The sequence below is a fragment of the Diaporthe amygdali genome (assembly GCF_026229845.1).
Source record: "Diaporthe amygdali strain CAA958 chromosome Unknown NODE_2_length_3802984_cov_64_841326, whole genome shotgun sequence".
NCBI classification, from domain to species: Eukaryota; Fungi; Ascomycota; class Sordariomycetes; order Diaporthales; family Diaporthaceae; genus Diaporthe; species Diaporthe amygdali.
The window spans coordinates 2567889-2591885 of NW_026517022.1; the positions used below are offsets into that span (position 1 = coordinate 2567889).

General features: G+C 53.3%; 7 protein-coding genes across 7 annotated transcripts; 4 read left to right on the forward strand and 3 right to left on the reverse strand.

Annotated features, from left to right (window-relative positions):
- Positions 1-1096: 1096 nt before the first annotated feature.
- On the forward strand, positions 1097-3388 carry J7T55_012131 (tRNA-specific adenosine deaminase; the record flags this gene model as incomplete). Its single annotated transcript, XM_053136988.1, has 3 exons — positions 1097-1750; positions 2149-2989; positions 3048-3388. 3 exons carry the CDS (start codon positions 1097-1099, stop codon positions 3386-3388), a joined length of 1836 nt encoding a protein of 611 aa, XP_052999935.1.
- Positions 3389-4792: 1404 nt separating this feature from the next.
- On the forward strand, positions 4793-6029 carry J7T55_012132 (uncharacterized protein; the record flags this gene model as incomplete). Its single annotated transcript, XM_053136989.1, has 4 exons — positions 4793-5168; positions 5265-5545; positions 5624-5907; positions 5987-6029. The coding sequence occupies 4 exons, from the start codon at positions 4793-4795 to the stop codon at positions 6027-6029; spliced, it is 984 nt and encodes a 327-aa protein (XP_052999936.1).
- A 1902-nt stretch (positions 6030-7931) lies between these two features.
- Positions 7932-9089, reverse strand: J7T55_012133 (uncharacterized protein; the record flags this gene model as incomplete). The annotated part of the gene is made up of 1 exon (XM_053136990.1): positions 7932-9089. The coding sequence occupies one exon, from the start codon at positions 9087-9089 to the stop codon at positions 7932-7934; it is 1158 nt and encodes a 385-aa protein (XP_052999937.1).
- A 4196-nt stretch (positions 9090-13285) lies between these two features.
- J7T55_012135 (uncharacterized protein) lies at positions 13286-15372 on the forward strand (the record flags this gene model as incomplete). The annotated part of the gene is made up of 4 exons (XM_053136993.1): positions 13286-13476; positions 13554-13872; positions 13965-14586; positions 14639-15372. The coding sequence occupies 4 exons, from the start codon at positions 13286-13288 to the stop codon at positions 15370-15372; spliced, it is 1866 nt and encodes a 621-aa protein (XP_052999938.1).
- Positions 15373-16504: 1132 nt separating this feature from the next.
- J7T55_012136 (pab-dependent polyspecific ribonuclease subunit pan3) lies at positions 16505-19175 on the reverse strand (the record flags this gene model as incomplete). The annotated part of the gene is made up of 3 exons (XM_053136994.1): positions 16505-18387; positions 18526-18687; positions 18914-19175. 3 exons carry the CDS (start codon positions 19173-19175, stop codon positions 16505-16507), a joined length of 2307 nt encoding a protein of 768 aa, XP_052999939.1.
- Positions 19176-20053: 878 nt separating this feature from the next.
- Positions 20054-21640, forward strand: J7T55_012137 (ubx domain-containing protein; the record flags this gene model as incomplete). Its single annotated transcript, XM_053136995.1, has 1 exon — positions 20054-21640. The coding sequence occupies one exon, from the start codon at positions 20054-20056 to the stop codon at positions 21638-21640; it is 1587 nt and encodes a 528-aa protein (XP_052999940.1).
- A 332-nt stretch (positions 21641-21972) lies between these two features.
- On the reverse strand, positions 21973-23639 carry J7T55_012138 (phosphoglycerate mutase family protein; the record flags this gene model as incomplete). Its single annotated transcript, XM_053136996.1, has 3 exons — positions 21973-22758; positions 22804-23368; positions 23431-23639. 3 exons carry the CDS (start codon positions 23637-23639, stop codon positions 21973-21975), a joined length of 1560 nt encoding a protein of 519 aa, XP_052999941.1.
- Between the last annotated feature and the right edge of the window lie 358 nt (positions 23640-23997).

Below are 23997 nucleotides of genomic sequence, written 5' to 3' on the forward strand. Positions count from 1 at the left end.
ATAAACATTAATTTTAGAGTCAGGGCATTATATGTCGTTTGTCTCATCAGCATATGGTTTTCAACTTTGCCCAGTCTTCTTGTCCGTAGCAAAGAGACTCCATTTCACGAATCGTCAGCATGCGGGTAGAACAAGATACTTCTGCCAAAAGAGAAAAAAAAAAGGAACTTGCATGTCGTCTTTGCTCTGCCCCAGAGTCTCGCAGTTCGCGAGAACTGGAAATTATTTCAAATGGGCTCGTGAATAAGACCGAAGAGCGTGTAAGCAATATGACACAGGCTTGAAAACTTAATGTTGTTTCCCCAAAGCATCAACAAGCAAGCGCAGGTCTGAGATGTCTGTCCGCTGCAGCGATCGAGGGGCGATGTTTGCTCTTGTCTCGCAGTTCGGGCTCTGGTTCGACGGCGGGCGAGGGAGGAGCCCCACCAGCTTATGCACGTACCCATGTACCTCCGTACCTTCGAAGCTAGGCATCTTTATGCAACTAAAAGAGCCTTCTCCAGCACAGGGGTGCTCGATGTGCTTGGATGCACCAATCCATACTTACCACCCCGATAAGATAACCCCAAAATTTCAACCCTGAATGACCCTGCAAACCGGATCTTCTCTTTGTTGTCACACTTGTGAGCATTCCTCATGATCATCATCTACGAGACGACTGTCCTTTCTCTCGAGTCTTATTATTACAATGAAAGACTACGTATTCCCTGTCATCTGTTTTTGAAAGATTTGTTGTGAGATTTGAGAAGGCTGAGAGGCTCTTGTGCGTGTGCGTGTGCTTGTGCGTGTGAGAGTGAGCGCCCTGGAAGGAGCAGGGCCTGGAACTTGGCCAAGATCGAATTTCTGGGAGAGACGCCTCTGAGCAGAGGAGGAGGCAAAAAGGGGCCGACCTCGCCTCGGGAAGCGTCCACTTGGCGTCTGACTGGTACTGTGACCATCGGAAAGTGAAGACAGAGAAAGAGAGGGAGAGGCGAGACAGGAGGGAGGGCAACAGAGAAAGAGCGTTGGGAACAGCAGCAGCGGCGGCAGCAGCAGCGGCGGCTTAGTGGCTGCCCGTTTGGTTTGCAGCTGGGTTTCTGCATAAAAGCCTGCAAAAATGGTAGCTAGTGGGGACTTCACTTCTGCGGATGGCCCAGGTGGAAAGGCCTCGAGGTTTCTGGACGCCGTCGTCGCCTTTGTCGTCGGTATCTTCCAACCCATCTTTCGCTTCCTGTTCTCGACCTTCTTTACTCGCAAACCTCGGCAGCACAACAACCAGAACCGCGACAGAGGCAACACCCTCACCGACGCCCCCGCCAACGACGAACACGACCACCAACCTCGTCCTAACCCTAGCGGCCAAGACGGCGACCTCCAAGGCAACGACACTCCAGAAAGCATGCAGCGACATTCGACCAGCACCAGGCCTCAGCACGCATACGGCCCCAAGTTCGTCAATGGCGATGCGCAACCAGCTACCAAGCCCGCCCTGCCCCAAACCGGTGTAGCGGTGATTCCATCTCGGCCTATCAAGCACGAGGACGCGCCCACGAATGGAGTCCCGGCCAAGACACCTTTCGAGGACATCACCAACGGCGTCGACGACAATTTGAAGCATCATGTGGTCGGTGCCGAGGAGGCCGAGGAGAATCTCCACGACCAGGTCGATCTGGCCCCGGCTGTTCAGCCCGTCGAGGAGGAACCTGAGGACCCTGCCACCGCTGCCGAGCGAGCAATTCATCACGGCTTCATGGATCAGGCACTGGATATGGTATGTCTTGCAACAACTTTCTCCTACTACCTGTCTTCGATCTCATCTCTCCACACCCATGTCCTTTGTCTGCTTGATACTACGTCTCTCCCCAAGGAAACGTCAAGCGCCTCTTAACATGCGCCGCATTGTTACACCTCCATAATGTTTCACGCACTCTTGTTGCCGCATTGTTACACCTCCATAATGTTTCACGCACTCTTGTTGCCGCGTTTCAGAGCTGTGCACCAGCTCGCATCACTTGTCCCACATACCAACCACATCTTGTCGAATACTTCCCATCAACCTTTCCACCCGATTTTTCTTCCTGCTGCCACGTACCGATCTTGCCACGATTAGGTGCCCCCACGCAACTACCATTGACCACTAAACATCATGCTGACTTTCGCTGGTCACAGGCCCGCCTGGCCCTGAGGACCAATGAGACACCTGTCGGGTGTGTGCTCGTCCATAATGGAAAGGTCATCGCCAAGGGAATGAACGCGACCAACGTCACCCGAAACGGTACCCGGCACGCGGAGCTGATGGCCCTGACCGCTCTCTTGTCTTTCACCCCCCAGGCAAAGGCCGAGGCAGAACAGGAGAAGTCTAAGAAGTCTAAGGGAAAGAAGAAGAAGAGACAGGGCAGCCAGCATCAATCCGACAAGCCTCCACCTATGAAGTTATACACAGAGCAAGAGTGGGGAGAAGTCGACCCCGAGAAGGGTCACATCTTCCCGTATGGCCAAAAGCTTCATCCCGCACCCATCGTCGACCGAACGTTGATACAGGATTGTATCCTGTACGTCACCGTCGAGCCTTGTGTCATGTGTGCGTCGATGCTCCGCCAGTACGGCATAAAGAAGGTCTTTTTCGGCGCCGTCAACGACAAGTTTGGCGGAACTGGCGGCGTGTTCTGTATTCACATGAACTCCGACCCCGCACACGCCGTCAGTATCCCAGCAACCCCCATCCACCGGCCTGTTGCCAACCAATTACCCTCTCGACCACCTCTAGCTCACCATGCTGCCTCCGCTGCCGCCTCGGTCTCGACCAACGGATCTCAAGAGGGTCCGGCTGCCGTGAGTGAGAACAAGCAGCCAGGCAAGATGACTTACATTGAGCCGCCCAAACCCGTCTCCAACATGTCTATGGGCCATGGTGGAAACGTAGAGAGGGGCTTTGAGGCTGAAGGTGGTTGGAACCGTGATGAGGCTGTCAATCTGCTGAGGCAGTTTTATGTCCAGGAAAATGGCAGAGGTAAGTTACAATTCCCAAGACAACGATACCAAACAAGGGGTTGCTAATAATGTTAAAGCACCTGTACCGCGAAAGAAAGAAGGTCGCGCACAACGTCTCGCCGTTATGATGGAGGAGCAGGGGATGTCTACGGAGGGCACGGCTCTTGAGGGCCTACTTCAACAGGAGCGAGAGGCCCAGGAGAAAGCTGCCGCCGGGGGTGCCAACGGCGAGAGCGCTGCTAACGGAAATGACTCTGCCAAGAACGGCGCCGATCAGCAGACGGACGGCTCGAGCGCTCTCGAAGCGCTGGAGGCGAAGGTATATGCTGAGATTGAGAAGAAGAAACAGGCCGCCATGGCCCAGAAGATGGACGGCAACAAGGCAGTCCCAGCGGATCAACAGAAGGCGACGGCTTGAGATTCTGTCCGCAAGTCCTTCATCTACACAACAACTGCTGGAGGCGCAAGCGATACACCCACTGGCACTTTCAAGTACCTTTTTGGTGCGTGTCTAGTTACCGGAGATCGGAAGAGCTACCACAAGAAATGGTTCCTTGACAGCCGACGTGGCGTCGCTCGACAGACCAATGCAAACTGCACCTTCTTCGTCAACGATGGATGCAATATCTCTAATGCGACTGGTAACTATGCTATCACGAATGCATAACCTAGCTTGGCTGCTTTTGAAGCTCTCGTGGCCCAAACATGCACATCGGCAATCTTGTCTTTCATCACCCGGGGATGGTGCCATTGTACTACTAGGGACTTTCGACGCTACCTGGAACTCCGATTCAGATCGTCCTTCTTTTAGATAACCTTGGACGCTGACGAGGGCCTGGAAAGATGCTGGATCACAAAGATGAGCAACGAATCAATGGACATGACCGAACGAGAGTTAGGGAACGCCAATATTGATACGATTGGCCTCCACCATGGAGACATTCTTGGCCCGCCACCTATCCTCCACCGACATCATGAAGTTCTTTACGACATGTTGTCGAGTGTTTGAAGGGAACAGGAAATCGACAGAAGTTCTACTTGATGGCAGCTTATTCTTTCTTCTTCATTTCACAAACCTCCTGTAAATCAGATACCCCGACAGGGCTGCATGGCGAGGGAACGGAAAATCATCAGGCTCTGGATGGCACCTGCGGGCACGCACGGATCATATTTCTAGAAACCTTTCATGGACCGATTCCAGTGCGATATCAATTTTGCAAGAGATGTGTGCTTTGTTGACTTGTGATTCACTGACATGCAGGCTTTGCCGAATGGTTTCGAGCGGTAGCGGCAACAGTGTGCTCGATCCAGTGTAGCCGCCCATATTGTAACCGTGGATTGTCCTCCACGGAGATGAATCACCTTGACGACTAAGATGTGTCGTCAGAGGAATATCTCTTCATGTGGATATTGATAGGCCTGGCAGGACGCCTGACCTGGGGTCAACCCATCCGCCCCGTACGACAGCGTTGGCAGAGAACAGGGCAGATTCAACTTCGGGACTCGATCCTACGTCTCGAGCTAATGGACCATGGCCTGGCTTCTGGTGTTCCCAACGGCTACGTGCTTTTCAGGAGGAGGGGTTGAGAAGGTGGTACAGCTCGAGTGGCGGTGTCCTCGCCTTTGTCATGTGCTGCTTGGGCGTGGATGCACACGTAGGCGATGAACAGTTCCCCGTGCTCAAGTAGAGCGCAAGAGGTGTCTTGAAGATGTTCGAAAGATGTGCTTATTTGTTCCGACTGATCTTAAAGATCTCATGCTGACTCATTCAAAGTCGCTATCCAGCCTGTCACAGTCTACTCCGATTCCAACAAAACTCAAGATGGAAGAAGGACTCGATCCCGAGAAGCAGCCCACGCCGGCGAGCACGGGGAGGACCGAAACCCCATCCGCGACCTCGATGTCAAGGCCGACCCGCGGCTACGCCCACCTCGCCGAGTTCATGACCAAGACACGCCACGGGATGATGCGCCGGTTCAAGGACTTGTCGACGCAGAACCTCCTGTACCTCCAGGCCGAGCTATACCAGCTCAAGTTCGAGCTGGACCGGGAGGCTGCGGCTGACGCGCAGTTCCCGCGGTCCGACGAGAGGAGCAACTGGGACTTCCACTGGAATCTCCTGGCGACGAGCGGGCAGAGGGGATGTGACAAGAGGTGGAAGATTTGGTTGAAGCTGCGGGAAAGGTTGTATGAATACCGTGAGCAGTATACACACAGAAATCCACAAACCCACCCAGAGTGTCAGTCTCATTCCTTGTGGCGATAGTAACTGATATATCTACGTGTGCCTGGAGAGGACGCCATCCAGAGACACGCCAAGGTCGCCTCCATGGCTGGCCCCACGGCGGATCAGAGAAGTATACTATCCAAGATCGTGGGGCGAGACTCGCTCAGCGACGACAGCATGCAGTTCCTATCCCGTGAGCTGAGGGGCCTCGAGCCCGAGGCGTATAAGGAAGGGTTCCTCGACGATCTTGTGCTGCTCGAGGCGGCGGATGAGGATAATGATCCGCTCGAGAGGTTTGTTGTCAACGCTGTGCTGAGACTACTGAGAGCCTTTCGCGGGTGTAAGATGGTACGGCAGACATCGTCCTCTTGCAGCACTCGCGTGATCCACAACCACTAGACCGCATGGCTAAACTACTTGACGCAGAAACTCATCCGACAGGAAGATATTGAAAGCGGCTTGGGCGGCAGTCTTGCCATCGTGGGCGGGCGCGTCTACCAGTGGGACAAGAGTACGTACTCGAGGGCCAACCGGGTCATCGGAGCCATGTTTTCCACCGTCGTACCCGTCGCGTCCGTCGTCACGCTGTATGCTGTCCAAAGCATGGGGTTGCGGGTCGGCCTGGTGTGTGTCTTCTCGCTGGTGTTCTGCCTTGCGCTCAGCACCCTGACCAAGACGAGGAGGATCGAGGTATTCGCGGCGACTGCGGCGTGAGTGGATTATTTTGGGAATAATGGTCTTCTGCTATTCCCTCTAATTGCCATGATAGGCCAACTGACGTGATAATAGGTTTATGAGCGTGCAACTAGTCTTTATCTCCCAAGGCAACTGACCCTTTTGGCTCTCTTCGGCCGTCTTCACGCACACTGAGCCCGGGGGTTCAGATATTGGCCAGTATTTCCTAAAGACTATTTATCTACAGTCGTTATCATCTGAACTCATAGATACAGGTTGATGCGAGCAGGTAGTGACCTACTCTTTCATCTGCCTACAAGCTTTCTATTTTCTCTTGTTCTACACAACCGGGTATTGTTTTGGGCATGAGTATAGCCTGCCGATATTAGGCGAAGGAGAGATCGCTTAGTTGGGATGTTAACTACATAGGCTCATGACTATCAGTGTGAGGAGCGTCAGACAACCGGACTGTTGAGACTGGCGGTTGTCGGATAGTGAGAGGTTGAAGGACTTCACGACTTCTGCGCTATCTGCTTGGATGAAGCCTCTCAGAGCGAATAGAAAGCCATCTGTAGCTCCAAATCTGGATATAGTCACGTCAATATTCAACATAGTCATGCTCGAGGAACCTGCCGTCCATTGATCGCCGTTGCTTCAGTCATACGTCCTTCCCTTCTGTCCATATTGTATGATCAAAAGGCACATGAAACGAGTCACTCAAAGCATTGTTGTGTAGCTATGGATTTCGAATTATAGCTAAAAGGATATTCTCGACCCACTGGCATTTACTTATCCGTGTGCAACCTATCCAGACCACACGTTTGCCCGAAACCCAATCGTCCGGAACGATGCAGGATTCTTTCGAGGTGCCGAGCGATGACGCCAGCTGATCCCAACTATATTGAGGCTTTTTTCGAAAAGACTAAACCGGGTTTAAATTGTCAGAATACGGTCTCGACCAGATTTGGCGCATGGTTGTGGTCTACATACCTCGAAGCCGGCCTGTACGACGTTTCAGGTGGTGCTACCAACTGAATGCTCTCGGCACCGGACGGGAATAATTTAATTCTTTTTCTGTTCCTCTATGATGTCGTCCCAGTTCGCGCCTTCGCTCTCCCGAGCTGTTGCGTTGTCTGTGTCGTGAGTATGGGCATTCTTGGTTGCGCTTGTGGCCGAGCTCTGCTCTTTGGTCTTTTTGCGTTTGAGGTTGAATTTAGGGAAACTTCCGGACTTTTTGCTGGATGGCATTGTGAGTTTTCATCTGCGATGGTTCCGTTCTTAAGTAGCTTGAGACCAGATGCAAAATTCACTCAGTCTGGATCGAGCCATATTTATGAAAAGTTTCGTCCCAAGTTGTTGGCTCAGCCATGCGCATGAGTGAATCACGGAATTCAGTGATTCACTCAAGTCGGTTGTCACACTCAGCTGGGCAGCCACACTCGACTTGGGACTGAAGAATTCAAGTGACAAATACTGGTAGTGACTAGCAAAAGCAGCACAGTCACTTACCCTTGAAGCCTCCAGATCATGATCGGTCAAGCTGGGCTGCTTTCCTTCCTTCTTCAATGGCAATACTTGTGCAATACCTCAAAGCTCGTGTCACTATAAGATTCTCTCAAAGACCGAGACTATTCTTGATCTGCAGAACCACAAAATGCGTCCAAAGATCTATTTGACTGCCGTGTTGTGTTTCACTCTTCTCAAAAAAAAACACAAATCTTGGTGGCCGCGGTTCAAAATCGGACTCAGAAGGCTATTTACTGAACTTATTGATGAACCTTTGGAGCAAGAGGGGCATTACTTACGGAGCCATAAATATAATGTAATGTCGAGCTAAAGGACACCGGATTCCTCCTGCATTTATGCTCGGAGCTCACGTATTTGATCTATTCAGCTGTATTTCCTCGCTGTGATACTCATGTCCTCGGTATCTTGCTGAAACCTTCGGACATGAACGAAACCGTTCATTCTTCGCTAATTTGGTTCTCAGCCCATCAACAATCCGCACGCCTTTTGTGACCTGGCCAACGATTATTTTCATACAAGACCGATACTAAATTTACTCTCCCTTCATGCCGTGCTCCAATCCCTGAATAAGGCTCTCAGCCCAATCTTTGATCCAACCCTTCCGGTCCAGTCCCGCATCCTCAGCAAAGCTGCACCTCCCCCGCCACCACTCAAGCAGACTCTCGGCCCTCGCACCCTCGCTTGCCTGGAGCAGGCCAACGCTTACATCGATCAAGTCAGGGCGCACTTTCGAATGCCAGAAGACTGTGGCACCGCAAACGTGGCAGAACTCGCGGAAAACCCCTGGGGACGACTCATAGGATCGAAGCGGGTTTCGGCCGGTGGGTAGGTTGGCCAGCTCTTCGAACTCGAGGGTGATGTAAGAGTCGGTAGCTTGTGCTTCATTGTTCGTAGAGGGGTTCAACTCCGTTCTGATACTTGCGGACTTTTGCGAAACGCAGATGCTGATGGCCACTCTGGGTATGAAAGCCCAGGTCTGTATTTCGTAGCCCGTGACCAGTCGGCATGACTTGCACGCACATGTCCCGGCGAGATATCTGGACTGTTCACCTGTCTTGCGGAGGAACCACTTCTCATGTGAAGGATTGTCCACCTTTTCTTTTGGAGTAGTTTTGTAAGGGAACATGAGGTCAGGATATGGAGAGTATGGAAGTTCAGCCCCTTTGCGGCCGAAGTCGTCTGATCCCAACAAACGCTGAGGCCGCTGGACCAGTAGTTGCACATTTCCGCATCCACAGGCCGCTGAGACTGAGTCGAAGGAGGATTCTGACGGTGGTTTTGCTTCTGTCTTTTGTGTCCGCCCCTTCATCTCAGCCACAGGCAACCATGGCTCCAGCCCGCCATCGCGAGTATCGTCCTTGGGTGCTCTCCCCATATGTATTTGTACTTTCTCATCCGGACTTTCTGTGATTACTCCAGTGGCAACCACGAAGATTTCGTGCGTGTCAGCCAGGGCTGCGGGTGCAAGCGAACCTCCCGGGCTTTGGGCTAGCGAGGCCAGCGCCGAAGAGACAGTGATCGTCTGGAACAAATGACAACCGCAAGTTCCGCAAAAGAATCGTGTCCCATCTTGGAAGGCGTATTTCGACAATTTAGATAGCTCGCTTTGCTCCGGGCGATCGATAGCCAGGTGAGAGACGAAGAGGACTCCTGAGCCATGACGGTCCATTTCGGTATCGCTGGGCAGCATATGCGGACGGTGAGACCTGAGTTCTTGGCGAGTTGTCCCGCAAAGGCAGGTAACTGTGAGATCCATCGTCCCAGAGTTAGAGTCCTTAGTGTTCAAAGTGATGTTGTATTCACGCCGTGACGGGTATACGAGCTTTGAAGACGTGGAGAATGTAGGCCCGCGGGGTAGGTGACTTAGTGGGGCGAAGCAATCACTGCACCCTGTGGCATTGCTTGAGCATTGGCGATTGGCTCGAGAAATCCGGGATGTTTGAGAGTTTCTGAAGCTGAAATATCACGTAGCTAAGCTTGATGATAGCTGCTGAAATCGAAAGTATCGCATTCAGTCGATACTGCTCTTAATGATGACACTTCAATTGCATGCCTCGTTCCTCCAGGTTCTCAGGACTCTTTCATACTATATGATGAACGTCTCTTTGCGATGCTTGATCAATTTCACTTACATACTAAAACAAATGATCACATATTGAGAGATCGGTGGCTTTACTGGATGAATTGTATATACATAAGCTCACCCATACAAAGTTTGTCAACCTCTACCAAAGCATGAGCAAGGAATTTGCAAAGGAGGGACAATGGTGAGCAAAAGAAACGATAATGCAGAAATCAAATTTGGAATGGAAAAAAAAGCTTCGACGACAACCTCAAAGAAATAAAGGAATAGGACGTGCACTAAGTGCCATACGAGTCCAGCCTTTCTTTCCTTGCGAGCGCTCGCTTCGACTCATCAGCAACATGCAACTCGTCCAGATAGTTCTTGAAGTCCTTGGAAAGCTCTACGACTGACTTCAAATGCTCTTCTGTCAGCATTATGTTACCCTCCCTGTCCCTCTTATTTTCGTATTCAGCAAGCGACACAGCTGTCTGAAATGCTATGGAGCCGTCAGTAATCCTAAATCATTGGGGGTCACTGACGACATGTCTTACCGTTCCTGATTTCCCTACCGTTCCATGGAATTTCTCGTAGCTGCTTGCTCTCGATGTACTCCTTCGCGTCTATTGTGACACGCATATAGTTCTCCCTTTCCCTCGTCAGCTTCTTCACAAACGTATTCCAGACCTTTTGGCGCTCTGTGTCGCCGAATTCTGGGTAGTAAAGCTTGACGTGGACGCGCGAAACGAAGGCGTCATCAAAAGCGCCGACTCGATTCGTAGTCAAAAAGAGGATTCCTTCATAGAACTCTAGGGCCCTCAGAAAGCCTTTGAGGTAGTGGAATGCATAATTAGCTCCGATCCCAAGCCGCAAAATGATTCAATAAGTTGTTCCGGGACGACTTGTAACGACTTACCTGCCACGAGACTATTTCTTACCAAGTCAGCAGACCCACGTCGCTCCATGAACACGTCCGCTTCGTCTATCAATAGGACAGCGCCCCAGCTTGTCGCAATTTTGAAGTGCTGGGTGAGATTTTGCTCGATCCTAGACGGGTCTGTGCCTATGTCGCTGCTGGTCAAGACCATCAGCGGTCGCTTGGTATACTCTGCGATGCATTCTTTTTCTTCGGGTTAGCTTTTTTTCTCCTTTAACTCTTTGTTTCTTTTTGGGGGGGGGGGGGCGGCGGGGCGGGATTTGGCCAGGGCTGAGCTAGGGAGCAGAGCTTTTTGATATACGTCTCAAACTGAAATGAATTACCTGCTGTATAAGTCTTGCCTACCCCAGGTTTTCCGTGAAGCAGGAAAATCAGCCCTTTCCCTTTGCCTTTGACAAAGTCCGCTGACCAGGGATCTCCCTCGATCCTGACACCATCAACATTCTCCCGAACGAAGCCCTTTGCTAGAGCTTTCAGCGTCTTGATGCGATACTCATCTTTTGTGACAAGATTATCGATCATACTTGACTCGAAACGCGGAGGTTCGAAGTTCCTGACGTGAAGAGTTTCTGTTCGGCAATTTTAAGCGATTTTAATCAATATTCCCGGAGCGAGAAGTAGAGGGCAAAGCTCACCCCAAGTCCGGGTTCTGAATACGAAGGCAGGGATTTCAAATGGACATAATAAATAATCTGACGGATACAGTTCACTTTTGGCTGTCAATAGCCCATAATCCGACCAATCATTTCTGCTGACTCTTGCTGTCAAAATTCCTCGTTTGCAAACGGCGCATGTACAATCAGAGGTCCATGCTTTGGCATCGGAACGGTCGAGAAATTCGGGTCGGCGAAGGCTGGATTGCGAATAGGAGCTTATCATATCGGTCATGACTAACCCATCAACCTAAAACGTGTAAGCTTTTTCCTAGCCCTGTACTCAAAAGCGAAGAATTTATGACGGAAAGACACCTTAGAGGGCAATATCTACCCACCTCGTTGAAGGGAAATTGGCAGGATTTGCCTTTATAGTACTGGCAGCGCTTCTTGACAAGATCCCAATACTTTTCACCATAAGTAATTAGTTTCTGAGCCTGCTCGTGATCGATCTCTGTACTATCGTATATGAAGTGAGTATCAGAGCGAAAATACGATTCTCCGGGAAAGTCATCGACATAAGAATACTTGGGTATACGGTCAAGGTATGTGCCGTCAAAGCTTAAGCTCCACCCTTCGATCCGCCACGACCGATTTGCTTCAGGAGAGGGCCCGCCGGAGACAGTTGAAACCACAACCGCAGTCCATTTTGACGCCTCGTCCTCGAGACGGGATGTCAAGAAGACACAACCAGGCTTGTACGTATACCATAAGTGCTCGTAGGTTATGAAGCCCCGTGCATTGCGCTCGGCCTCAGCTTTGATGCCGCCCATGACAGCATCGTCCAAAAATTGGAGTAGCAGTTTCAAATGCTCACCAGCACCTTTCTCTCGCACACAAATGTTTTCAGGACTTTTCAAGATGGCTTGTTTTCGAAATGCCACCAACTCATCGTAGTGGTGGACCAGGACACGATATGGCCATTCAATCTCTAGAGGATTTGCTGTCAACTTTTGAGATGGATAGTACGCCACGACTGACTGATATTGCATTGATCAAAGCCGTAGAGTAGATCACAATGCTGTACGAAGCTGCCGAGCCTAGGTCTCGGAGAGGGGGCACGTTGCCTTCGGCTTGGTCTCTCCTCCATTTTGACAGCCCCTGATCACCTGAGGCCCGGGCTTGGTAGGTTGTCACTAGCTCAAATGTGGGCTCGTCGGTGGTGTCTGTGTTCAAATCCTCAGCTGTTGGTGTAAGAGAAATACTGCTGTAGATCACCCGGTCTGAGATGGGATCGTTATAATCTACTCGGTATCGTATCCAAGGTTCTTGAGGTTCCTTCTGGCTCGTGTAGTCTGTAGACAAGTCTTCATCTTCATCTAGTCCTCGCTGCTCGCTAGAAATACTCGGAGTTGCATTCATGCTCTCGATGGCCTCGTCGCCCTTGCTTGGATCATCGTTGGCTGGGTTTCTCTGGTTGTTGGCTTCCGAATCGAGGACTCCGGGAATGGACTGAGTGTCTATACTAGCTGGTAAGGCAGCTGGCTCCTCCATGTTAGGTTCAATGGGTAGAGAATGCCCTTTGGGAAACTTTTCTCCAGAAGAGACAGAGCTTAAATTATTAGGTGCGATCTCTTGCGAAGTTAGATTGAATTGCTGTTGAGATAGACAAGATAGAGTGGAAAGCCACTGGGGAAAAATACAGGTTCACGCAATGAGGAGATCCCAGAGCCTCAAATCGTGACCGGTCAGATAGGCCGATGCGGGTAAGATTCAATGTCACACTACAATTGGCGCGCAACAGCGGGGCCCTATCAGACCTGCATCCATCAGACACAAGCCAAGCCACAAGTTCGTGACCATTGGCGGACATACCTGCCTTTTTACAGATGCATGCAGTGGAATGACAACGCACACGCACGTTACGTTCCGAGACGATCTTTCTTCTGATCCGAAATAGCAAACAGCAGAGAGCCTGATCTATCGAAATCACAGGCGTGACTGGCTGTTTCGACCTGCAGGCTCGATGTCCATGATCAACTCTGATAAGCAGACGAATGAAGACAGCAGCACCGCTTGGTTCACTTGCATGAAGCTGAACCCGAAACAGTCTGATGACATGACCTAGTCGCTCGTCCTCCCGCACCCCGCAGCCTTATCAAACGTGGGCACTGACCTGTTCAATTTCTCGGTGATAATTACCATTGGTGCTGCTAGGCTTTCTGTCTCGCCTCAGCGAACTTCAGCCATGCAAGGTCTTGCAACTTCAACCATTGCCCAAGCCACCTTTCACAATGGCTCCAAATGATATTCAATCCACTGTCAGGGCTTATAGCACCCAAGTTGATCAGCGCCTCCCTCCTGGGCATGTAGCTCACGATCTAGGCCAAGCCCTGGCCCAAGAAGTGGATTCAGAGATCCTGTTTCCGGACAAGGCTTCTTCACTTCGCAGGTTCTTTGAGAAAGATGCTTCAGCAGATGACAAGTGAGGATACCTGAAGTTCAATGAAGCACCGACGAACAAGTATTCAAAGGATGCACGAGATAAACTGACTGTGCTAGGGATTTATTGACTGAGCTTGTCCGCGTAGAATACGCCAGACTGGCAAGAAAGTTACTTGTTTTCGAACAAAGAAGCTCCAAAGAAGATAGGTTGGATGATACCCAATTCGAATGCACAATTGAAGGTGTCGTCAACATGATCCAGAAGATCATTACGAGGTGGGAGTCGAAGAAGAATCAAGGCTTCGCGAACAAGACTAAGGCATTGTTCCACCGTTTATGCCGAGGCATCAACTCTCACAGTTCTCTACTCGAGGTTCTGCCTGACGGCAATGAATACGTCTCACTTTTCACCGGAGTGTTGACAGTCATCATCAAAGTCAGTAGTATCTCAAGTGCTCCTAATTATCGTGGCCGTCTGAAATCTTCAAACGCGTAATTAGTAATAAACCAATCTGACTGCGGTCATAGGCCAGCGCCAATCATGAGAATGTCGCGAGGGGATTTGCCGAGAATCTCTGCTCAATCAACCAATCCATCGGAGATATACAGGTCGACTTATCCCTGTTCAAGATAGATAATATGATCGAAGCAATATCTGAGTTCTACGGCCACATATTTCTGTACCTTTCGAGCGTGTTGGAATGGATCATGGAGAAACGAAGGACCAGATTTATTGCTTCGTTCAATGAGAGCTTGGTGGAGCGTTTTGAGGACGACATTAAACGAATAAGTCAAAGTGCCGAGAGGATCCGCAATCTAGCTCAGCAAAGCTCCAGAGCTGAAGCGAGATACCACAGGCTGGAGACCGAAAATGCCAACCGTGACATACGGCTAGGTTTGCATGGCCTCGCAAGACAAAATGCAGAGATCAAACACGATTTGGAGGTCATGAAGCGCCGACAAGCCCAAATAGAAGAAACTCGGAAACAAGAACCGCGCTATCAAAAGCAATTGGGGTATAGTGTGAAGTTATTTCTAGAAGAGAGGACACGACACGAACAAACGACGCACTACGCGCTCAAAATTGTGAGCCCGGATCAATTGGACATTTTAACCCAATCTGGACTGCAACTTGAGAAGCTCGACCAAGGTATGCCTCCCTTTAAAACACCATCTAGCTTTGGCTGACTATGCCTGTCTAGTGACGGAAGTGTCATCCTCGGACGACGTGGCCCTCAACTCCAGGCACCTGGAGGACTATTTCTCACGCGACCGAGTGCGCCTGCACGCTAACGACTCCGCGCCCATGCCATTCGAGCCGGAGACTATCTCGAGAGTCACCGACTGGTCCAATGGTGAGGCCGTACCGATGCTCTGGATCGACGGGCCTGTCATGGACTGCGAAGAGGAGCGCAACCCACTTCCCATGCTCACCGCTCAACTTATAGAGCTCACAGCCAGAAGTCATCTTCACGTCATTTCGTACTTCTGTGAGCTTTCGCGCAGCGTCGAAGCAGCTGAACGTGAAGCCCAGGCTACGGTGTCTCTGGTGTACTCGCTGATTCGGCAGCTGATCGAGTTACTTCCGCCCGAGTTCGAAGCTCCCGTGGACTTTTCTGAGGCGCGATTTCGTCGCCTTGATGGCACTCTGAAGTCGTGCGATGAGTCCATGCAGATGTTTGAGGACTTGCTTAATCTTGTACCTGCAGCGACTGTATTCTGTTTCATTGACGGGCTGCACTTGGTGGACGATAAGCGTGTCGAAGAGTCCCTACAACTTTTCCTGCGGCAGCTGCGTCGTGACAATGGCAAGCTAAGGGTCCTCTTCACTACATCTGGGAGGTCTGCGTGTTTGGCCAAAGAGCTGAAGGTCGAGGAGACTTTGATGATTGATTCATATCGCAAAGGTAGTGCGGCATATGGGCTAGATCTTTAGGACGTCACGGATTCTCTACAATTATATTCTCATCCACAAAAAGATTTTGGCCTGATGACTTCTTTGGCCTGGTGACTTCAAACCCTGGTGTAGATCTTCCAGAAACAAACTTATAGATCCCTTAAGATCAAATACCGGGCGTGTCCTGAGACATTTCATCATGCTTGCGTTCACATAAATCGATATCTGAAATAAAAATCCAAACTGACAAGTAAGAAGAAACGAGTGATTATCGGCTCGGATTCTAATCCATTCAAGTATTCCTGAAGGCGAAAACGGTTGGTCAAACCTTGCAGAACCGATGCGTAAAGCATTGCCTTCGTAGGCTCGCGAGGAGACTTCGAAATAGACAATACTGAATAAAATATCAACACGCCCTCATTGCTCTTTCGCGAATTTCTCAACAATATTGAACAAATTGATTTAGGTGTAGTCTTGCCTAGCCGTGGGCGAGTGACACTAATTTACCACACACAGACACCACCCAGGGTGAGCAAAATCAACAGAGACCCAAAGTCTCTAGTCACATCAGATGAAGAATTGGATTCTATACTTTCAATTTCCTATAAACACAACGATCCCTAGTTTCTCATTCGACTGTCCATCCACAACCCATACGCTCACTCACTATATCTCCTCTCGCCCTTCTGGCTCTTCAGATTTCACCCATGTGTACACACACACACAATTCCACGCTGGCCGTAAGTGAGAACTCGCTCAGAGGGTTTGTAACTCATGCCCATCTGTTCAAATCTGCTCAACGCTTTCAAAATCCCCCTCGTCTGCTTGCGCACTCTGTTGTCTTCGCCCTCAGGGTAAAGACACCTATATTCCGCGTATTCCCAGAGACACATCAGATGACTGACTTTGAGGACGAAAACCATCGCTGATGTGTTCCTCCGTATCTCTCTGAGTTCCTCCTGTAGTCTGGTTAGGAATGCATCCCAATATGTGTACTTCATGCGGCCGTGGGGACAGATTGTTCCAAATCCAACGGTGAAGCTGGTCATCGGTCAAATTCTATATCTTTCTCTCCAGATCCATATCAGCTGCTAGTTCACGAAGAAACTAACTCGCTCTCCTCTTGGCTGAATTATTCAGCCAACCCCCGAAACGACGCGTCTAGCCCTTCCTAAGCCCGCCTGTTATGCTTCATCAGGTCGGCGAACGCGCCGTTGAGCTGTTTCTTGAGCTCGGAGTACGTGATAATAAAGTCGGTCTCGCCGCTCCTGCTGGTGAGGCGCACACGCTCGGCGGCGCCGGCGTCGAGCTTGTTGAGGCACGAGACCATGTGGCCCATGTCGAAGACGGGTCGCCCCGCCTCGTCGACGCGGTGGAAGACGTAGTCGCGGAACAGCTTGAGCGTGTAGCGCTCGCCGTTCTCGCTCCACCCGGGGTCGTTGTCGAACTCCTGCCGCTCGTTGACCATGCCCATTTTCATGAGCAACCGCACCAGCCGCCCGTTCTCCAGCTCCCGCTGCAGCTCCGACGTCAGCGTGTCCGAGTGCTGCAGGTTCTTATCCAGGTTCTCGATCACGTGGTGCGGCATGCCCGTTATGAGCTGGTCGGCGAGCTTCTCCCCCGGCGTCAGGAGCCAGCCGACTAGATCCCTAAGCGCCGACTCGCCCTTGGGGCCGGAGGGGTATTTCCTCGCTATCGTGGCCATCTCGGCATTGACATCGACGAGTTGGCTGGGGAGTTTCCCTGCGCCGAGGCAGAGGATCAGTTTCCCGAGCTGGACGAAATCATCTTGTTGGTGCTCTTTGGTCGAGCGGTGGCCCTGGTATTGGACCACATCGAGGATCGCACACGCTGTGAGTCGTATCCTGTTCTTTTCGGTAAGTATGATCTTGCTGGGATCTAAGCATCTGGCAGACAGATCCCTCGCATGTATGGCTCGAAGCGCGTTTGCTATCTGGACGACATAGGACCAGATGACAGACTCTGGTATCTTGGGAGGGGTTGGCGGACCACGGAACCGATGATCCTTCTGCGGCTGTGCAGTGAGATGCACCTCGGCGAGTGTCTGTGCCAACGGGAAGTAGTCCTGAGCAAAAACGAGCGACCTGTCACCAAAAGCGGACGTGGTGAATGCATCATGAACGAAGACGACGTTTGCGTTGTTGATTTGTTTCCACTTCTTGATGGTCTCGATGGCCTGGGTGGCTTCTCGGTCGCCGAGACGGTAGTCCTGAATCCTCCTAAGGCAGTAGATCCGGCCTGTCTTCGCAGAGAATGCCTTGAACAACCAGCTCGTCCATCCAAAAATACTTGTATTCTTCCTATGCGGAGTATCGAGCTTGTCCAGGGGCACGAGGGAGTGAAAGTTTTCCAACTGGATTGTACTAGGTATAACTTGTAGAGCCGCGTGCGACTTCCTCTGCAGATCCTCCCTAAGATCATCTGGCATGAAGAAGTCCCGCGTCTGGCGTTGGTATGGGAGCAAGTCTTCTCGATATGGGCCGATATTGGCATACAGATGATAGGGCGGTGGCTGCAGGGGAGTGGCATATCCCGTTTGTCCCTGGTAGTACGCGTTCGCCGAGGACCCGGCCAGCGCCGCGTGGTCATTAGCATACGGGTTATACTGGGCGGCGGAAGCGATCGGGGTCGAGAAGGGATCATAGGACGCGATAGCAGCGTCTGGAGTGACGGCGGCGGCGGCGGCACTCGCGAGATCGTAGTTATTCTGTGGAGTGAACTCCTTGATAGCAGCAGGGTTGAACAAACGCTCGGGCTCGGGGTTATTGGAGGGCGTGGCAGCGCCGACGCCTCTTGGGGTGAACACGGCAGCGCTGGCAGCCTGGGAGGGCAGCGAGGACTTCTTCGCGGGCTGGGCGGTCAGGCTCGAGGGTGTGAAGGAGGGGGAATCCCCATTGAGGGCCTTCTTGGTGTTGTCGGAGCTGCTGCTTGGGTGGCTATTCCTCGGGTCGTCATGGTTGAAGCTGCAGCCTGCATTTTCATAACGGCATTTGCCATATATCAGGATATTCTTGCACGGAGTGTCTCTGTCTGCTGGAGAGGAGACGCATCAGCGCGTGGACATGCGACGAGCCAGGAAGATCTCAGGCGGGGGTTGGAAGGCAGGGGAGGGGGCAGGGTAGCAAGCTGAGATATGATGAAGGGCTTGTAAGGCGCAAGTTCAAGACTCACCACGTCCTTTGGGCCTCGGCGACCCAACCTGCCGGCGCAGATCGGGAGCGCCGGCCATTGTGGCGGTTGGGACGGGGGACGCGCTCCCGTTAATGTTGTGAGAGAGCGGCGGCGGCGGCAACGGCAACGGCAGCACCACCTCCTGGACCGAATCTACGACGCCTGCTTACATGGTCCAGATCAGTAAAGGGTGGTCCTAATAATCAGGTGACTGGCGTGGGATGAAATTGACGATTGGAGCAATTTGGGACGGGCGAGGACTTGTCGCGAAGCGTGCCGTGGTGGCCCAAGGTGGGCGGGCTGGCGGTGACATCGGGAGCGAGACACGACAGTCTGGATGGTGGGGGTCCCGTTAAGAGACAGAGTTGTTGGGCGTCAGCTTGCTTACTTGGATCTGAGGATTGTTTCCCATGGCCTTGTCCGTTGCGTGGTTTCTCTGCCCATGGACCCGGCTTGGAGGATTGATGCAAAGCAAGCAGGTGTTGCGCGAGGCTGGCCACGGGCAACGCGCAGGAGAGGGGCGAGGGCGAGGGCGAGGACTCGTCCCGATATCGTCGGTCGGTGTGGTTGTCGTGTCGAGGACCTGAAGGGCACACTTGGAGGCACTTGGAGGCTTGGGTGAAAGGGGGGGTGTGTGGTTCGTCGCGCATCAATGCGCCCGTTTCGCTGTGGAGAGGCCCTAGCTCTGGGGTCTCATTGGCGTACGGTTGGCTCAGACGGCCCTGATTGTGCAGTGACTGCTCGGGTACCTGGGTACATTGGAACTAAGATAACTGGATAAGGCTGACTCAACCATGTAAAAGGGTTAGGGGTTGGACAGTGGGGAGCTTCTTCCAAGATCAACGGCTGGCTGGGATGATGATTTATTTATCCATGAAGCTTGTCTTTTGGTCAACTCAGTCTTGAGTATTGCATAGAATTATTATTGTTGTCTGCACAGTAATTTTGATTCGCTCCAATATCCAGCTTCAGCAGTTCAAATCACCAGTAGTGTGAAGCACTGACAGCACTGACACCTCGGGCCATATTCGACCACGGTGGGGCTACTGCAAGCGGCCAGAGTCGAGAGACAGACACTTTGATCATCCCTGCGCCCGGGATGCTGGCTGACTGGTTGTCTGACTGACGTCGCCTGAGTCCAGGTCAAGCACACGGCTATTAACTTTCCCAACACCTTTCCAACCACCACCACGACAAAGACAACAAACACCAGGGCCTGAACTGACCTGCTGACCCTCTGCTCGACTGTCAGCCTACACACCTTCAGTAACTCACTGAAACTTGTGACTACGGTTGTTCATCCTCAAGTTACAGAGCTAGATACCTCCCCAGCCGCCAAGCATCTCCATCTCCGTGGCCACATCGACTACCACCCGTCCTCTGCGAAATCCCCTACAAACCAATAGCTCTCACCATTTGGCAGCAAGTCTTGCTTGGAAACTGGATGGATTGGTAGAATCGGGAATTATTTGAAGAGGAGAAGACTGGAGTTAGAGGAGGCATATCTGATTTGATCCCAGCACACAAGATGGCCGACTTCGATTTGGCCAGCCTCTCTGCCGGCCAGCAGGAAGCTCTCCAACAATACACCGCCCTCACCAACCAAGAACCCAAGGACGCCGTTCCTTTACTGGAGAGGTCACAATGGAACGTACAGATCGCAATCACAAAGTTCTTCGACGGCGAAGGCCCCGACCCCGTCGCAGAGGCACAGGCACAGCAAGCACAAGCTGACGTGCCCCGGCCCGCCGGCCGACATGAGAATCTCCAAGAGAGCTTCTACACCCCGATAGGCAGGCCGCCACGCCGCGACCGCACAGAACCTGCCCCACGGATAGTCCCGCAGCAGTCGACAACCTACCACGTCCCCTGGCTGTTCTCCCTCATCTTCGCCCCTTTCCAGCTCGGCTGGAAGCTGTTCGCCAACCTTTTCCGTCCGATCTACTACATCCTGTCCTTCCTGCCGCAGTCGCTGCGGCCGCGCGCTGTTTCCAACTCCATCACCCGCGGTTTACGCAACACAAATGGCCGCAAGATGCTCCTACCGCGAGACTCGGCGGCACGGTTCAGGCGCGAGTTCGAGGAGGAGTACGGGGCCGGCAGCCCGGCGCTGCCGTGGTTCGAGGGCGGGTTCGCGCAGGCCCAGGACCTGGCCAAGAAGGAGCTCAAGTTCCTGCTGGTGGTGCTCATGTCGCCCGAGCACGACGACACGGCCTCCTTCGCGCGCGACGTCCTGCTCAGCCCGGACGTGGCCGCCTTCCTGTCCGACCCGGCCGCCAACGTCGTGCTGTGGGGCGGCAACGTGCTCGACAGCGAGGCCTACATCGTCTCGCAGGAGTACAGCTGCACCAAGTTCCCCTTCTCCGTCCTCATCAGCCTCACCCCCAAGGAGGGCAGCACCCGCATGGGCATCATCAAGAGGCTCGCCGGCGCCACCAACCCATCCGCCTACCTGACCGGCCTCCGCTCCGCCATGGACAAGTACGCCCCGGACCTGGAGGGCCTGCGCGCCGAGCGCGTCGCACAGGAGACGTCAAGAAGCCTGCGGACGGAGCAGGACTCGGCGTACGAGCGCTCGCTGGCCCGGGACCGCGAGCGCGCACGACAAAAGCGCGAGGCGGCCGCTGCGGCGGCGGAGGCGGAGCAGCGCGAGAGGGAGCGGGCGGAGCAGGCGGCGGAGAAGGACCGCAAGCGCCAGCTGTGGCGGCGGTGGCGGGCCACGACGATCGCGCCGGAGCCCCCCGCCAGCGACGCCGACGTGGTGCGGCTGGCGGTCAAGATGCCCGAGGAGACGGGCGCGGGCCGCGTGATCCGGCGCTTCGCGGGCGCCACGACGGTCGAGGAGCTGTACGCCTTCGTCGAGTGCTACGGCGTGCTGCAGGCGCGGGCGGGCGGAGCCGCGGACGAGTCGGAGCTGGACGACACTGGCGCGCCCGAGGGGTACGAGCATGCTTATGCGTTCCGGCTTGCCAGCGTGCTGCCGAGGGAGGTGTTTGAGCCGACGCGGGACAAGACGCTGCGGGAGACTATTGGCAAGTCCGGGAACCTGATTGTCGAGGACGTGTTTGATGCTGAGGAGGAGGAGACGGTAGAGGGCGAGGGGCAGACAGCATAGGTTCTTGGTGATCACGTTCCACTAAATCCATGATAGAACTGTGTTTGCTCCTGAGAGACAAATGTACATCACCATAATCATAGAGCGTGTGCCAACCACGCACGCTACTTTTCAAATCGGGATCTGGGCAGAAGAACGCCATTTGAGCGCAGGTGTTACGGATAATCTGACTTTATTTTGTACCTTTTACTCGCTGGTGTGATCAAGACCGATATCAAAACATGCTGTAAACCTGTCTTAACCTGTGCTGAAGCTTTACTGCTAAAATCCCAAAGAGAAACAATCCGCTATGTGTCCGCGTTCGCGCGCCGAGTCCAAGCCACATCCCTATATTACTGAGGATTGCAGTTAGAGTACTCATTCTTGTCACTAGGAGTTTTCCCATCCGGCTTCTCATCCTCGTCCACGAACGACAAGCCTGGCATACCTGAGGCGCGGACAGTCCTTCCAACGCCATAGGTGTGTTCGGGCGCCTCTGGAGCCTTCCCCTTCCCCTCACCCTCATCAGGCGTGACGGCGTCGCCTTTTTTTCCTCCGGCGTCGTCCGGCCACGCGGGCAGCAACACCTCGTCGGGATCTGAATTGGAACCGCTCTCCCCCAGGATGTGATTCTGATCACGCACCACCCACCGGCTCCTTATGTCACGCCTATCCTTCAAGTTGTCGATGCGTGAGTTTGGGTCCGGCTCGTTCTTCTTCGCGGCCGTTGCAAGTCTGTATGCGGCGTTGGCCTCTTCCACTACCTCTTTTAAACGCCGTTCCAGCTCCGCCAACCGGGCCTCAATTGCGGTCTCCGATGACGGGGCGGTGGCCTGCACTGCTTGGTCAACTTGGGGTTCCTGATCGTGGGTTACATCGCTAGGCGTGGTTACGGCTTGCACCAAGGGCGTCACTTGCTGGGAATCTACGAGGTTTGGCGCATCGCCGTTGGAGAGGCTGGCACCACCTCCTTCCGAGTCTGTATCACTGGTGTCGGGCTGGGATCTCGACTGGTCGATAGATTTCTGCTTGTGGGAGGCATTGGGTGCGGCCTGCTCCTTCACGAACTCTATTTCCGCCACCTGCTCTAAGAAAGCGTTGACGTACTCCTCAGCATGCTCGGGCTCGGGCCCGGACACCTAGTTCTTCAGGGCCTCGGCAATAGACTCCTTGGCGTTGCTCACCACGAAGGCGCCGCCGAGCAAGATAGCCGGCTCGTCAACGCTGTGGTGTTCGTAGCTGAGAGTACCCACACCACCGGCCTCCATAAGGAAGGTCGGGCCCTCCTGGAGCGTCTTGCCGACCCACCGCATGGCGAACGCGCGCAGGATGTGCCCGTGACCGACGACGAGGACGTCGCCGGTGCCGTCATTGGAGGAGTGAATGTCCTTACCCGGGTGCTCCTTCTGCATGAACGGCTCCTGGTACTGGGTGCGGATGGTGGCGATCAGCCTGTCCATGCGCTCCGTGACGTCCTCGGGCGACTCCCCGCCGGGGCAGCCGTCCCTCCAGATGTCCCAGCTCTCGCTCAGCCCCTGGTCCTTCCTCAGCTTGCGGATCTCGGCGCTCGTGATGCCCTCATAGTCGCCATAGTCCCACTCGCGGATGTCCTCGGTGATTTCTATGCGCGCGTTGCAGGCCAGGCCGGGTGCGTCGCCCGCGGGGCCGTGGGCGTGCCAGGGGAGGTCCTTGAAGCCGAGGTTGAGCAGCTCGAAAGTCCGCTGGGCTCGCTTCCGCGGTGAGACGAAACTATGGGGTATCAGTATGGGTTATGCATGCATCAGGCTGCGTTGGCTTTGCAGCGACTTCACGATAAGAAGGTGATGTTTGGGACTACCGACATGTGAGTGAGCTTGTTGGGCACGATGAGTCTGTCATTGCCGACAAGTGCCCTGCCGGTGGCCCTGACTCTCTTCTCACCATCGGCAGTGAGAGGAATGTCGGTTACGCCGGTGTGCTTCCCACTCAGGGACCACTCCGTCTCGCCATGTCGGGCGATGAAGACGCGAGGGGTTGACATGTTGTCCGGGTGGGGGTGCGGTGCAGCAGGCGGCGGCGCATAAACTGTCAAAAAACTCTAGATCGGAGCAAATGCCGTGAAAAGGGCGGGCGATGGCGTCAAGAGCCGCGAGGGAGCGCGCTGGGAATGCTGTGAGTGGTGAGTGGGTGGGTGGGAGGAATGGTGGTGTTTCAGCAACTCCGTGGTTCTGACACTCAGCGAGCCAATGTGAGACGAACCAAAACTCCGATGGGGGAATAATGATGGGAGCTGGAGGATGCTGATGGTTTCAACGAGCTGAACTAGGCAAAGGTCCAACGGGCGCGCGAGTAGTTGTCTGTGCCTCGATTTATCTATTCTGTTGTGATTTTCTTACCTG